The sequence below is a fragment of the Onychostruthus taczanowskii genome, unplaced genomic scaffold (assembly GCF_017590055.1).
Source record: "Onychostruthus taczanowskii isolate IOZ18803 unplaced genomic scaffold, ASM1759005v1 scaffold158, whole genome shotgun sequence".
NCBI classification, from domain to species: Eukaryota; Metazoa; Chordata; class Aves; order Passeriformes; family Passeridae; genus Onychostruthus; species Onychostruthus taczanowskii.
The window spans coordinates 955,165-971,443 of record NW_024498773.1 but is presented as its reverse complement, the minus strand read 5'-3'; the positions used below and the strand labels follow the sequence as shown (position 1 = coordinate 971,443).

General features: G+C 39.9%; 1 protein-coding gene across 2 annotated transcripts in view; it reads left to right on the top strand.

Annotated features, from left to right (window-relative positions):
• The window catches only part of MCC (MCC regulator of WNT signaling pathway), a 187,954-nt gene that overhangs the window by 159,990 nt on the left and 11,685 nt on the right, over window positions 1–16,279 (top strand). For both annotated transcript variants that reach the window (XM_041399190.1, XM_041399191.1), the window contains 3 exons: window positions 4,917–5,151; window positions 11,382–11,588; window positions 12,562–12,659. In XM_041399190.1, the coding sequence (XP_041255124.1) occupies window positions 4,917–5,151; window positions 11,382–11,588; window positions 12,562–12,659 (540 nt within the window). The remainder of the gene's footprint in view (window positions 1–4,916; window positions 5,152–11,381; window positions 11,589–12,561; window positions 12,660–16,279) is intronic.

The window sequence follows — 16,279 nt, the reverse complement described above, 5'->3', positions numbered from 1 at the left end:
CTAAGAGGGTGACAGGTCTCCCTAGCATGGTTTAAGAGGGAGATTGAAGTGGGCGCGGAATCAGACTTGGGCCAATGGGATTACAGGTACAGGATGGTTCAGGGCAGGACCACAGGCTTGGGATATACCATGCATTTTGGAGGGGTGAGACAGAGGATACCATTTAAATAAAATGCAATACTGCATCTCCCCTCACCCACACCCAAAGTAGTTTATCTTTGCCTAAGCATACATATCAATGAAAACATTTTTGAAACTTCAACTTCTCCAGAAAATATGAATCTCCTCTTCTTTCCTTCTGTTGCATTCAAGTGACATGTGGTTAGAGGTGTTTTCAGATTTTTTCTACCCTGTCTCAAAAGAGAGGGATCCCCTCTTCAGCTTACAGACACAGACATTGTGCTGCCCCATTGATGAAAAATCTGTCTTCGTTCAAAAGACATATACTTTTCTATGTTTTCTGTGTCACAGAACCATAGAAATCAAGTTTTGAAGATACCTTCAAGATCATCCAGTCCAGCCACACCCCAGCACCAGCATAGCCACCCCGAAACTTTATTCCCACATGCCACATCCAGATATCTCTTGTACACGTCCAGGGATGGTACCTCCACTGCCTTTCTGGGCAATTTATTCCAATGCCTGACCGTTCTGTCAGTGAAAATTTTTTTCTAGTATCTAATCTGAACCTCCTCTGGCACAATTTAAGGTCATTTCTTCTCACCTCTGGTGAGTTCTATGTGAATCACCCCCCATCTGGGGACCACTGTGAAAATATTTTTACAGTATTCAATTGAAACATACTTTGAATCTCCAAAACAGATTTTCTTGCCTTTAATGTTTCAGTGTTGCAGGCTTTTAGTTGCAGATACATATTGCTGTCTTTTCCCTTTGAAACTAAATTAATAAAGTGGTAGTAGGATGATGAAAACTATCCTTGCTTGAGACTTGTGACAAATTACTAATTTGTCCTGTTGTTTGAAATCCTGTAGAATATGGATTTACAGTGGAATTGTTGACCCATCTCAGGCTTTGAAATTTCAGATGAGATTCTGAATCAAATCACTGAACACCTTGCTGAGAGCAAGTGCTTGTTGAGCCACTAGTGTTGAGTGGTTAAAGACTGTAGAAGGGAACAACTGAAATGAAAATAAATGAAAGGAATGAAAAAGCCTAAAGTCATTTAAATTAATTCTAAATTCGTTTGACTGGCAGCAGCACCACAATAATGTTGCCAATTCAGTTTTTGAAAATAGAAATCGGTTTACAATGTAGTTGGAAGTCATAATTATTTTAAATGAACGAAAGCTAAGTATAGAACATAGCCTGCCAACAAGGTTTGACTGATTGCACCTTTGGAAGGCAGCAAAAGGGAAGAAGCCTGGTTGTAACACTCTCTGAAAATGGTGTATTTTATTCCCTGCTGTGCTAGGAAGCCCAACCTTACATCTGGGTTCACGGAAGGACAGATTGGGTCCCTTATATGCAAAGGCAATTCTTTTCAGTATTATACAGTGTCACAAAATATCTGAACTCAGTTAACCGTGGAAATATATCTGTAGTTAGAGCCATCTCAGGTTTCAGATAAGTTGGTGACAGACAAAGATTATCCTGGCTGAGGCATGCAAATAAGTTATTTGGAAATGTCTAAATAGATATCTCAGTGTTATCTGCATAACACTTTGTTGCTGGACTGAAGTAGACTCAGAAGGAAGCAGGGCAGTTTACCAGAGGCTCTGGTATTAGCTGTTGTTTGTCCTTTGCCTGATTGGGGCATTCTTCAGTTTCTCAGGAAGAGAAACTGGCATTGTGCTGTCCCAGATCTCAAACCACAATGTTCAGCTAGAAAGAAGGTGTTTGGGCTATGTGCACTGTAGATCAACTTAATTCTTTAAAGTATTTGGTTGTGTGCAGGTATTCAAGTTTGCAAGTTTGTGGATTCAGTTCTGACAATGCTAATCTTAGTTCTACCAACTGTATTATCCACACCAGTGCTTAATTGCAATTATATTAATTTATTGATTTGATTTTTAACAGATAAAATTATGCTCATGTAGGGTTTTATGGATACATTTTTGTAGTGTGCAGAAGCTACTCACAGAGAAGCACTGCTGAAAGCCTCTTTTATGTCCATCCACTGCATGTTATACACATACACTGATGGTAGCAAACAAGACTGACATTACATGTACTAGCCCATATATTTTCCAAAAATTGTATATCAGAATTAATTTGACCTCACCCAGGCATGACATCATCATAAAAGACTCAAGGAATGAATCAAGTGTGAAGAAGATTTCTTGTTCTCATATAGCATCCGTGAGAATGGGCAGATTGATGTTGTATACCCTCCAGCTGTGATGAAACCTGTGATCCTTTCTCTCTGCTTACCTAAACACTCAAGAAATAAGAAACTGCACGTCTTTTGCAAGAGTTTCCTGTGGTTTTTGGATGGATGCATTATACTATAAATGGTTTCTTTGTCCTGATTGATGTTCAGAAGAGAGGGCAATATAAGAAATTCAGGATGAAGTGCTCACCAGCTGTCATCCCATGAAGAGAGCAGTAGTGGACCAGCACTGTGGCTGTGGAGAACTGTTTGGTGGGGTTTTTGGGGCAGTACCCCTGGCAGAGTTGCTAGGGAGCTCAGAAACATTGCAATGCTGTTTCTGTCCCTTGTACCTCAGCTGTTTCCAGTCTTTTGGGTGGGGATGTGCAGCTAAATGCAGGGGGAGGCTGAAGGTCCTTGTCCTCTTGTGTGCTGGCTGAAACACAAGTTCCTTGCTGAGCTCCCTCCAACTTCTAAAAAAAAAAAATCCTAGGAGAAGAAGAGCAGCTTGCTAGCAATTCACCAGAGGAGCCAACTCAGCTGCAGACAGGCAGGCAGGCAGCCAGGAGTAAAAGCAGCCTGAGCATCACTGGCAACAGCCCAGACTGCCTTCCTCAGTTTGGACTCCATTCCTCTAACATATATATGCATAGCTGTGGGTCTTCACGGGCCAAAATCTGTGCATATGCGTGGAGTATGAGGTCCAGCTCAACATAACAAACTTGCAGCATTTTTTTGCTCAGGTTTCATTTGCAGCAGGAGGTTTGGGTTTTCTTTCCTTTTCAAGCAAAAACTGAGGTCTTTGTTCCCCAAGACTTTTAAAGCTATCCTTCCTCCAACAACAGCTGTTTTACATTTAATCCAGAAAAGCTCTGCAATTGCATTCTTTGGGTGCTGTGGAAGAAACTTACAACATGACTTCAGTACAGAATAAAGTGCTTTTCACATTGTCTATCCTCATTTTTTAATATAAATGTCTAATTCAGCAAGATGCCTTTAGGCTCAGTAAAGCAGGATTTAGTAAATGTTTCATAATTTTCTGTTCAAGAAATAGTATGAACAAAGATGCGTTTCTGCCTGAAAGGGTTTCTATGTACGTGGGTACTGAGTGCTCTTAAGTTTCACTGCAGAAGGAAATTGATGAAAACAAAAGCAAAGACCAATTTACAGTTGTGTCAACTATGGCAGGCACCTCTTATCCCTCAGAAAAGGAGGGAATAATATGAATTTACGGAACTGTAGTAAAGAGCTGAAATACTATATATCATGAGGGGGAAAAATTTTGAGAAATCTTGTAAGACCGGCCGATTCACTTGTCTTCCCCAAGGCTGTGCTTGGAATTTTTGGGAAGATGGGCAATTATTTAAAGTGCTTTAAAATCAATGTAGCTTTAGCTGAAGTAGAACCAAAGGAAAGAGAAAAATTAAGCCTATTTTGATAGGCTTCCCCTTTGCACATGCATAATATTTTAGGGCATCATCCTGGCTCTCACACCATCTAGCGGGTGGGACTTTTTTTTCTTAATACAAAAATGTTGAACAGCAGTGCAATTTGATACAGAAAGTGATTTATTCCCCTGCTGATAACTGAGATCATCTAGCATTCCAGACAGGCGCAGTTAATGGATGACTTATCCCTCACCCAACAGCTGATTACAGGACCTCAGGAGACAGCAGGGAGCTTTGAGAGAGGCTATAGAAACAACATGGCATTTTATTTTCCTTTTAGTGTTATTGCAACTATATTCAGCCCTGGAATGCTACAGCTGTGTCAGTCTGGGCCCCCTGCAGCACTGGCATGCATGGAGGTGGGTAGGCAGCACTCAGCCCCCATTGCTCTAATGGCATTATTACCCCTTTCTGCAGTCTCTGTGTAAACACTTACGGAGCAGAATAATGGGCCCTCATTTGTTCAGAAGATACACCAAGTCTTTCATGATGACTTTTTATTGCAATTCCTGCTACTCCATTGGTTAGTTTTAAATCACTCTAACCCTGAAGGAATGCTGAGGAGTACACCTTCACATGAACTGAAAATTCTCCTGGCATCTGTCAGTGTACTTTTCATTATGTTGATTCCTAAAAATATCCATTAAAATACCTGAGGTGATAACTGGTGTGGTCATCAGCAGAGATAGATCAAGCCTGGGTTCATTCTTGTTTCTTAACAGATGGTTCTTCTTAAAGAAGGTGAAGACTCAGTGTCTGAGCAGCTTGCTGTGCTCCTATTGCTAAGAAGTCTTAAATAGCTTTTTCTTCCCCTTTTTGAATGAAAAAAAATCCACCACTTTTTTTCAGAAGACACCATTTCAGATAAAGTAATTTGGTTAGACATCAGTAAATATCTGACTTTGCAGAGAAGTTGTCACATGATTCAGTTTTCTTGTGCAGCTTAGGGAATTAATTTTTTTTCTGAATTTGTCACACTTCACATTGCAATGTCCAGTCCATGCTACATCTATGTCCTTTCTTTGAGCTTTTAAGTAAGATTCAGATGCATTGTTGAAGTATTGGGAGTGTGTTTGATATAAAAATTACGATTTTGTTTCAAGTGTATTTTTTTCTAATACCATTCTTTCTCTTTCCAGTACTACCAGCTCAACCGCAAGTAGTTGTGACACAGAGTTTACGAAGGAGGATGAGCAGCGGCTGAAGGATTACATCCAGCAGCTGAAAAATGACAGGGCAGCAGTGAAACTGACAATGCTGGAGCTGGAAAGCATCCACATTGATCCCCTTAGTTATGATGTTAAGCCACGTGGAGACAACCAGAGGCTGGACCTGGAAAATGCAGTCTTGATGCAGGAACTCATGGCAATGAAGGTATTTTATTCATAACCAAGAGGGAGCTGCTCTGCTGGCAATGCCCGTGTCACAAAATATACTCAGTCACACACATGGGAGGCTTTGATAGTGATCAGTGGGTAATAAAAGGTAACTTCATTGAAACACATAATCTGGACTGAAAATCCAGTAGTCAGAAGGCGACAGAAGGCAGTGCATTAACAGTGATGAGCTATGTGTGTTCTGAATTAGAAGGACTTCATCGGTGTCTCTAAACTTGGAATGCTGTTTTTGACAAACCAGATGTTCTTTTTCTGAGAGATATGGCAGCTGAATTGCTCAAGGATGACGAAAAAACGTGATTCAGCACTTCCCAAGAGATAGGTCATTACTTAGGAGCTTGCAAATATGCATCATGAATATTTGTGAACTGAAGCAGAACAAATTCCACTGTTTTTAATATTGGTGTGGGAGGAGGAATGGTCTGTCAGATGTCATCCCTAATGCTCTCTGACAGTTGGTCACAAGTCCTGAACTGTTCTAGGCACTGTGTTGCAATCTCTAGCTCAGTCCAGAGACTGAACAAGGGGTAGGGTGTGTAATGACTTGCATTAACAGAGGGTTTTGGAGAAAACCCTGCTTTATATATCCAGCTCTTAAGATGTGTTCTAGAAAAGCTGATCTTTACTGACCAGTTGTAGAGCTTACATCATTTTAAGTCTGTCTTCTGTATTGATTTTGAGGGATGAACTAAAATATAGGAACATACCAAAGGCAATATGAATTTGTCTGGTTTTGATTCCGTTTAACTTTAGCAACTGCTAATTTAGCCAACTAATTGTTGACATGTCAGGTGATGGTATTGAGTGGGACAGAAAATCCTAATAGTTTCATGAGCTTCTAAAGTTACAGGTTTTTGTTCAGATGTGCTGCTTCTGTCTAAGTGGTAGCCTGGTGATGATAACTATGTTCTTAGTGGTGCTGCTTTTCCAAGACGACAGATACAGTTTTGCAGTAATGCATTCATTATTGGCAGTTCAGAAAAGATTGCTTTCTAGAGGTTGGGAGGTGTAAAATTATGTTACTTGTTTGAATACATTGTGACCAACAGCAATATATTCCCCACAACTAAAACATGCAAGATGTACTGTAAGATGTTGGTAGATAATCAGATGTGTATTTTGGATTTCAGAATTCCTTTTCCTTTTTTGCATCCAGATCTTCCCTGAAATCTCTTGCACACCATTCTTTTCTCTATTTTCTATTTCATTCTCTACTTTTCAATTTTAACTCACTTTATTTTCCTAATTTTATTTTAATTTAAAGATAAGAGGAAACTGCAGAGCTGTATCTCTTGTGAGGTAGTGGCCTTGCCTTCCCTGTCAGGAACACCAGCAGTTGCATATCATAATTTCTGGTACAGTTTCAAGTGCTGGTATTTCTTTTGTTCACACAACAGTTATCCAACTTGTTTTAGACGGACAGCATCCATTTGGCTGGACCTGGCACATTGGGTTTTCACTGCCGGAATTGCCTCTGGAAGAACATTTTCTTCTTGATTAGGTCATGTGGAGTGTATACAGAATAGACACACATTTTTGCATAGGTGTGTGACGTTACCTTCAGCCCTTTGCGGTACAGAGAAACTGGCAGTACTGTTATTGGTTGTAATTTCTTGTACTTTGCTGAAATTCACAACTGCAGGAAAACGTTATGTTTCTGAAAGAGACATTGTGAAAACTCAATTGTGAAAACTTGTGATTTGTCCAGTATGTTACCTGTCAGCTTCCATGGTTGTTGCTCAGGTCTGCATTACACCTCCTCATCTGTCAGGCCGGAACAGAGCTGAACCTAAGGTCAGGACTCATTTTGGCCTTCTGAGTATATTTTTTGTATCAGTTATTTGAAACATGTATCTTACACAGAACAGCATATGCATCTGCCTCCTTCTGAGACAAACTTGTAGTTATGATATTTTATTAAAAATCCTTTGCTAGGGTCTTTCCCCTCCTGAGGAGCTGGGAACCCCAGGAAAGAAATGTAAACAATAACTGTCTGCTGCTGTGCAACAGGTGCATTTTCCATTGGTCCATGTGGATTGTTTTCAATTGATGACCAATCACAGCCACCTGTGCCGAGGCTGCGAGCAGTCACAAGGTTTTTGTTATGCATTCTATTCTATTCTTGTTCTTTGTAACCTTCTGATCTTTCTTTTCTCTCTGTTCTTTTAGTATAGTTTTTTATGTAGTATTTTAATATAATATATAAGATAATAAATCAGTCTTCTGAGAAATAGAGTCAAACCTTGAGTCTCCACACATTGGGTATTTGCCACAACACAAACTGAGAATTTAGGTTTCCTCTCAGTATTTTATTTAACTTGAAGCAGATGAACTGCAGAAGACTTCATTGTTTAGCATTTTGAATTTGTTCTCTCCCTTCTACATTCTTAGCAAGGGTGATACAGCTGGACCAAGTTACTCAATTTCCCGTGTTGCTGGATCTTACAATCGCCCTGCTGTCTTCCCAAAACTTGGTTCTGTGTTGGAATCTCTGCCACATCTTTTGGCACCTTCCATTGCTGATTTCCAGTAAAAACTGATCACCTCATCAGTTTGAAATACCTTTAGTAGTTCTTCATTATTAATTAGAAAGGCAGTCTTGAGGATTGTTTCTCTGCTGCCCTGTTTATTATTGTTTTTTTACTGATCCAGAGCATAAGACGTAGTGGTCTGCCAGTACTCCTATAAAATTCAATTCTTTGCTTCAAGCAATAATTAACCATGCTTCCAAATACATTCTCATCCACGGTTTGTCATCATTGAGTAGTCTTGCTTTGAGGTCAGTTGTTGTCATGCCCCAGTTAGCAAGGAGATTACTTCTGGTGGGTGTAAATAATTCCTGGTTTACAGCCTTTCTGCATTTCAAAGGACTTAATCTAGATAAGAAGTCTCAGCTTTCTACACTGATAATTTTTCCTCTTTTGTGTACAGGTGTTGATAATGTCACTCATGTGCTTTGAGACTAGTCTTTTGGTGGAAAATGTTAAGAATTCCATTGTCCACCTTTGTTACAGCCCTTCATACACCTACAGATTTGTATAGTGAAATACAGTTAACTAGAGCATGACATTTATCTGCTGTGATGTTTGTTTTAATTCTGAAGGTTGATACATCCCACCTTGTTTACTGTGATTCTCCCGGAGTCATGACTTTTGTGACTTTAAAAACTTCTTGCCACATTAGAGTCCTATGTGACCAAATCGAATACAAATTTTGATTTTGAGAATTCTGTGGTGTTTCTGATTCTTTTGAATCAGAAATTTTTAATTTTCATTCAAGTTTTTTCCCAAAATCAGGATTATAGTATGACTGTAAGTACAAAATATCTCTCAATACTAAATTAATTAGTCGCAAAATAGCTGCTGGATTTGATACATGAAGCTTGTGAATTTGAATGGATTGTCTTTAGTCTTCTGCAATCCCCTAGAAGAGGGACACTTGCTACCTCCTCCTTCAGGGTTTCATTTAGTGAGTGCCACCTGTGCTCACTCTGAAGATGCAGGTGGATTAAACTGGAAAAATGCTTCACAGCAACCTATAGCTGGAAGAAAAGGGAAATAGTAGATACACAAAGGTGGCATTGTCATTTCAATTAAATTTAGATGTGGTCTTTAGAAGACTTATTTTCTTGGAAAAAAATTGCTGCATATTGACTCGCTAAATAAACCTGAAATACTTGAATTTTCCCAGAATGGCTGCTGCCACTCTGCCTCACACATTGCATGGGTCCGTATCACAATCCTCAACTGCAGTTCGAATTTTTAACCATCTTCAACCTTTCCATTCCCCTGTTCCTTCTCTGGCAGCCTCTGTAAGACACTGGCTGACAGAAGCTTTTTAACTTATCCCCTGCTTTGTTTTTGCTTCTTTACTTCCAAGCCACGTTGTTTTGACATGAGAAAAGTAACATATGGGTGGTGCGTGATAAGTCTTCTGGGACAGGATGCAAACTGCTGATTTCATATATGATGATCTAACCTTATTGTCTTAATAAACAAAGGAGTTAAAACACTGATCCTCAAATTTATTTTGAGCTTGGATAAAATAAAAAATAAAATTAAAAAAAGGAATGTTTATGAAAATAAAATAAGTTAAAATCTTTTCATTATAAGAAAAAAACTGTTCCACAGATTATTTGTTGTAGTGGATAAATTTACCCTTTTATTTTAGGGAATAAATGTCCTTTATTTCTGGGCTGAATTTGCCTAGTTTCATCCTCTAGCCAGGAAAGACCTTGTCATGACCATCCCACACAGACAGCCAGAAGTATCTTTTATTCATACAAGTGTCAAAATACTCTGTTCAAATTACTTCTCAGCCTTCACTAAGAAGGCTAAGTAGATTAATGGCTTTAGAAGTAGAGGCTTAAGAAGTTAAAGGTATTCACTTGAGTATATCAGACCATCCAGTTCAACTCCTATAACAAAATTTCCCCATCATTATTTATCAGTATTTACATTTTTTACTGTTGACAGAAGCAATTAATGGTAAGCTTGCCTAACAACTAAATTTGTGTAAACCACATTGAATGAAACTGATTGTGCTTCTAACCTTCAGTTCACAAACAAGCAGATAAATAAATCAGTGACTTTGAAGTTCATACAAAACTTTCCAAGCCCCTCAGGGATTTTAAGATAGGGATTTTATTTTTACATGATTCTGAATAAGCCAGTGATGGTTGTAACTGTGATACACCTGTGTGGACTGCTTACTCTTAATCCAGACAGCAGATTTTTGGTAGGAACTTAGATTCCCTTCAACATAAAAAGTTTGTCTAAATATGTGTAAAGATTTGGTTTTGTATGACCTTTGTTAATAATGGCTAAAATATGAAGAGCATTATTTTTGAACCATAAAGCAAGATACCTCTGTTATTTTTTGTGATTAGGGTTTTTTTGGGTTTTTGGATTTTTTTTTCATAAATAGTGACTTGTTCCTAGGCTGGCCACGCAACAAGAAACTTCTGTCTTTCAGAGGTGTTTACACAATGAACAAGAGAAATGTAATACAGAAAATGTCTGCATGAACTTAGTATTCACCCATTAAATGACCTAGGCCAAGGCAATTTAAACAGTGGAAACATGATTCTGGGTTGAGTTGTTGGTTTTTTTGGGGTTTTCTGGGGTTGTTTGTTTGTTTGTTGTTGTTTTTGTTTTGGTTTGTTTAGGCAGTCGTTTGTTTATTGATGGTTTTAACTACATAATGCAAATTATGTATTGGTACTATATTTTTAAAGGTTTTGTGGATATTGGGTTTTTCTGGGTATAGAAAATAACCAGGCATTTTGTACAAGAAACATTTCTGAAGTGTTGTTAATCACAAAGAGCCTTGTGGTTCAGGAATAACCCATCATTTGCTTTTCACAGGACTTTTGGAGCATGTGCTGAAAAAAGGGTCATTGCACTCATGCCTTGCTCTTAAACTTCTGCCCAGCCACTGTCAGACAGATGTTAAAACAGAGGTCTGTCCCCAGGCAGCAGACATTGTGTTACAGTAGGTGACAGCCCTGTCAGAAGCAAGAAGGAGCTCTCAGAATTGAGCTTCTTTCTATCAAGTACCAGTGTCCGTCCTCTGTGGATTGTATTTAGGGAAGAAAATAAGTGAGTGCATTTTTCTGTCAAACTCAAGTTGTGTATGCTTGGGATTCTGGCCACCTAGGGGAGGGAATTTTTAAATGGACGTCTGATGGTGCCATATTCAGTTGCTCTTTTTGACATAACTCATTTTACCACAGAGGCTGGTATTACAAGACAGGAATAGGTCCTGGTCTCTCAAACCCCTTCCACGGTAATTAGATTAATTCTTGCATATCATTAAGAAACTGAAACCTCCCTTTTAGGGAGATGTTTGACAAAGTCATAAACTTCTGCTTTTAAGACAATGGTGTCTGAAGGACAAAGTAGAGCCAGAGAAATTTCAGCAGCTGTGGCAATTCTCTCAGATCTCTGACAGTCTAATTCTAATTTTGCTTCTGAGCTTATTCCTGAAGATGATAAAGGGGTAGCACAGCTCCTTATACTCAGACTGAAGATATACAGGTCTTCGAGAAATATGCAGTGTGATTATAAAAAGTCATCTGGATGTTGATAGTTTTCTCAATGGAAAGAACTCTTAGGTTATAAAACTGGATGAAAATCTTGTTTAACCTCATCTTCCTTCAGGTACCTAGTCCCATGAAGCAGCAATAATACAATGTTTCTTCAACAGGAAGAGATGGCAGAGCTCAAGGCACAGCTTTACCTGCTGGAGAAGGAGAAGAAGGCTTTGGAATTGAAGCTGAGCACTCGAGAGGCCCAGGAGCAGGCCTACCTTGTCCATATTGAACACTTGAAGTCTGAAGTGGAAGAACAAAAAGAGCAGAGAATGAGATCTCTCAGCTCAACCAGCAGCGGAAGCAGAGACAAACTGGGCAAGGTCAGGAGTCAAGCTGCATTTCCAAAGTTGTAAACATGATTAATTAAACCTTTCCCATCCCTATTGCAGTCTTTAGCATGTTAATCATGCTCTTATTTTGTCTATATGCAGATCTTTTCTCTCTTCCCCAGTTGCGAGGTGGTTTCTTCCATGCTGTGACTTCAGAACTTTGCAGAATTGGTGTTAGGCATGGGCTAATGGTATTTTGAGGACTACCACAAGGCCAGTCTTGCCAGACATACAAGTTGCTGTGGTTGAGCATGTGTTTTGCCTGTTGCCACTCACTGGAAACATTGGAAAGGAGTCTAAGCAAAATGCCATTCTCCCATAAACACAAAATATGAAAACACAAAATATGAAAACATCAGCACTCATTTCTATGCAGCATGTAGAACATTGTAATGACAATCTCTTTCTCCAAGTCAGATTGTAATAATTTGAGAATGAAGACTCTTCTCCCCTTCATGCAAAATAATGCAGAATAAAACAGATTTCTGCATTTGCAGTAATAACTTGCATTAAGAAATAAATACATCAGAAAACTTTGTCTTATTGTAATGCTGTGTCCCCATAAAATGTCAATAATGTGTTTTAAAACAAAAACCAAGACATACACCTTACTTCCTTGTTCCTGGCAATACATCATCTGAATACTTCTCTTGATCCCAGTCATTCTTTGTTTCATGTGTGGTGTCAAAAGAAATACAAGGAAGGCAGTGTCAGTTTTGCACACAGTAGCAGAATTCTGCAAGTCAGTGAGCTGTGGTGGTTTAAAAAACATTTAGAGGCATTTGTGAAATACTAATCTGTTTAGTCCATTTCTTGGTATGATGATACACTGCCATATTGCTGTAACATTGAGTTGTCTGTTTCACCTTCATTTTAAAAGTAGCTGTGAACTAAGAGGCTTTCAGAATTTTCCCATAAGGATGGTCAGTAATTTCTAATCGGGTGGTTTTTCCTCCTTTCTCAGGAATGCAGTGATGGCACCGCAACACCGTTAACACTTGCTGAGCTGAGACCATACAATGAGAGTGAACTGACTGCTGAGCTGACAAATGCACTCAGGAGGTAAACACAGCTTCCCTCACCAGGGTCAGGACATGTCCTGTAGGTCCAGGGAAAGGTTTATTTCAGAGCCTTGACTCTAACCGTCAAGTGGTTTGAAGAGTGATCCTGTGAAAAGGAAAATTATTAAAGTCCTTCTAATTTTCCCCTCTCTCCTGCTGTTGTTCTTTAGCTGCTTTCACGTGATGCTCGATTCCATTCTTCTTGAGGTTCTCTAGAATTCAGTTGAATTTTAGAAATAAAAGAAACGTTCAAAATGGCAGCAATGACCACTATCAGGCAAGAGCATGAGACAAAACAGTGACGTGACACATTTCTTGTGTGTGTAAAGAAAATGCTTAGTAAAGACAGGATTTGAAGTGTGATCTTTAGTTAAGAAGGTTGGCCGCAGGTTAGAACTTGGGTAGGAGTTACAAGAGTGGGAAATGCAGGCATTTTGATGACTCAGATGCTCTATTTGTCTCCTGAGTATGTAAGTGGAGCCACTGTTCCATTACAAATGATATTGTGTGAGGCATTAGCTTTCCAGTGGGAGAGAAAATTGATGTCTTGACAAACATCTTTTATCAACAGCCAGGTTTTAAGCTTAAGCTTTCAATACAGTTATACATTAGCTAGATATTTGTTTCTGCTGTAGTTTTTCGTTCACCAGCTATGTGGAAAACTTAATGACAAAGAAATGCATAGTTTCAATAATGGTTTCAATACGCATTCCACCTTTACCAAGAAATGGCTGTCTGGTATCTAATCTGGTTGTTATATTTAGAACATGTCCAAAATGCTGCTAAGAATTTTGGCTGGGAAGAGTGTGTTTTGGTTTACTGGTGTTTGCGACTTCTTTGATGGTGGAATGTCCTTTCAGGTAGCTGTGGTGTTTCATTTCTGAGGTGCTTTTTTTCATAGGTGCAATGGGTGCTGTGCCTAGGGACGCTTAAGCCTGAAAGGCATTATGTAAAAATGTAAGATCATTACCACTGCAGAATCAATACATCTCATACCATTTGCTTAGTAGTCTGGCAGTTGCTGAGTACTTAATTTGCATGATGCAGGGAACAAAATTCTGTGGGTAAAATAATCAAAACTGTCATTTGTGTGTGGGTGGATAAAACCCATCAGCAAAGTAATTTACATAAACATTGCAGAGAGCCATTGGCCTCCCCTGTATCTCCCACTTTGCTCACTGGTGTGAGCTGCTCCACCAGCATTTTCTCCCTTCACTCAAGCTGCTGCTCTTCCAGCTCTTGTTATTTGCTCCTGGATTTACAGGAGATGCCAATAACCTTAGTTAGCAGAGGTTTGAGTATAGTCATGAAATGTGGTTTGCTGACAACACAGAGAAAACAACTTTGCTTTATCTACTAGGCCTTAAGTTGATTAGCATGGATTTCCAGCCAAGGGCCTCACAAGTACAGTTTGTCAGGCAGAAATGGAGAAGAAAAATAATCAGATTAAACTGTACATAAATTGTGAAGGCTCTCTGTGTAATGGAAATACAGCTGTGCTAAATGTGATTGCTGCTGCCAGTGGGGCTCAAGCACAGTTCCTGCAAGCTGTGTGGACAGGGTATTTTTCCCCCTAATCAGTGTGCCGGCCAGATCAGGAGGGCTTACCCCTCCTTACCATGAAGTCTTGTCTCTGCAAGTCAGTTGAAGGTCTGTCTACATATGGAGAAAGCTTACTGCAGCCTGTTTAGCCACAGCTATGCTAAAAAATACCAGAAGTCCCTAACTGCTGTTCTGGATAAATGGACCCTCAAATATCACAGTGATATTTAGACTGTCACAAATCCATGAAAGAATTCTAAAAATTATCAAAAGTCCTTTCTCCTCTGTGAGTGCATCCTCCTCACCTGCCAAGGAAGTAGGACCAGAATACAAAATTTAAAAGTATTAGTCCCAGCAGCTGTGTTTGCTGAAGGGTGGGGGTGGGGGGAAATGTGAAACAAGTGCGTATCATGCTCTGAGGTCCAGAGGTGGTATTTAAACGCCAGCATTCAGGAGTGTTTCAGGACCTGTTACAATTGGTGCATACATCCAGCAGTTGGTCCTCTCTGTTGTTTCTCCAGGCAGTAGACACTGGTTCAGGGGACAACAGCTGCAAGGATAGGGGCAGAAATCTGTTGGTTTTTGAGTCTGTTTATTAGAGCATGTGACATCCATCAGCAGCCATACTTCCTGCCCATCATTACAGAGACTAAAGCTCTGTCTGCTTCCCCCTCTGTTACTTTGCCATTCTTCTTAAATTGTCAGGTTCTTCTCAGTTAATTGAAACAGAGTGAGACCCAAATAAAACAGCAGGACATAGTTATGGTTTGGGTTTTGGTGTAGTTTGGTAGCATTTATTTGCTCATAGTATGCAAATGGCCATGCAGCAGAACAATCTCATTCGCTGAGCCGGGCTGGCTTCTCTCTGCAGATGTGGATATTTTCATAATTCTGGAATCCAGTTGTGAATTGTTTGTTGGTAGTGCCCATCAGCAGAAATTCAAGGCAGAAGCAGTTCTTCATCTGTTCTGTCATAACATATTTGTTCTAGAACAACTCAGGGTTTCCTGTAGTAGTGCTCAGCATTAAAACCCCTGTTACCAGCTTTTTACAGAATTCACTTGTTTGCCTGGTCACTATGCTAACTGGGAGAAATGTAAATTATCTTAAAGTCCTATGCTTTTAAAGCTACATCTATTACACCAATTTCTGGTGTTGCAAGCTGAGCTCTCTAATTCGGACATACCCTGTTCCAGCCAAACATAAACGCTTTCTGCCGTAGCCTTTAACAGTTTTGGTTTTCCCTCTCTTTTTTCTTAATGGAATGGTGAAGTGCTTTAATTGGCACAAATCCTGTTCTTTCTTGAGTCTGACACATTCATAAACAAGCTTCTTGGCAGGAAATACCTTGCTCTTGAGAGGGTAGAAATGTGTTCTCAGTGAAATAAATGGGCAGGAGATCTTTCTCCTTTTTAATGCCTTTATTAAAGAGATTCAGCTCAGGTGGGGAGAAATCGACGGGTTGGGCCCACGCCGCCGCTGTCCCCAAGAGTGGCACGGAGGAGGAGGGTGATGCAGCTCTGTCCGCTGGTCTGCAGGCAGAGCTGGGGACTGCGTCCTCACGGGAGATTCGCAGATTCCTACTTTTTGGTCCAACACTCCAGGTCCCCTCCTTAGTGAACATCCTTTTAGGTCAAGGTGAGGAGCAAAAAGGATCCAAGCAGGTACTGGACTTAGCGCCCATCCTTAGACATCACCTAGGGTCCCCTAATTCTATATTGGTTCGTTGTTTTTAGGGGTTTTCCTAGAAAACGGGAAAATTTTGGAGCAGTGCATTCCTCATCTGCATACGTGGTCTCAGGCCACTCCTATTCTCCTGGGCTGCGTGTCCAGGTGTAGCTCCCGGGCAAGCATCGGGAGGACAATGGCTAAATCACCAACCATTGACGGGCAATTAAAGAAGAACTCTTAACAATTAAGCTAATTTAACAGCAACCGGTCCAACCGGTTTTAGCTCTGTAACCTTAAACAAAAATAGATAACTTTTTATTCATAACATCAGCAGCTTCATGGCCTGGTGCTGACACCTTGATGATTGTGCCAGAAGACAAGATCTTGTTGAATACCCCAAAATCAGAC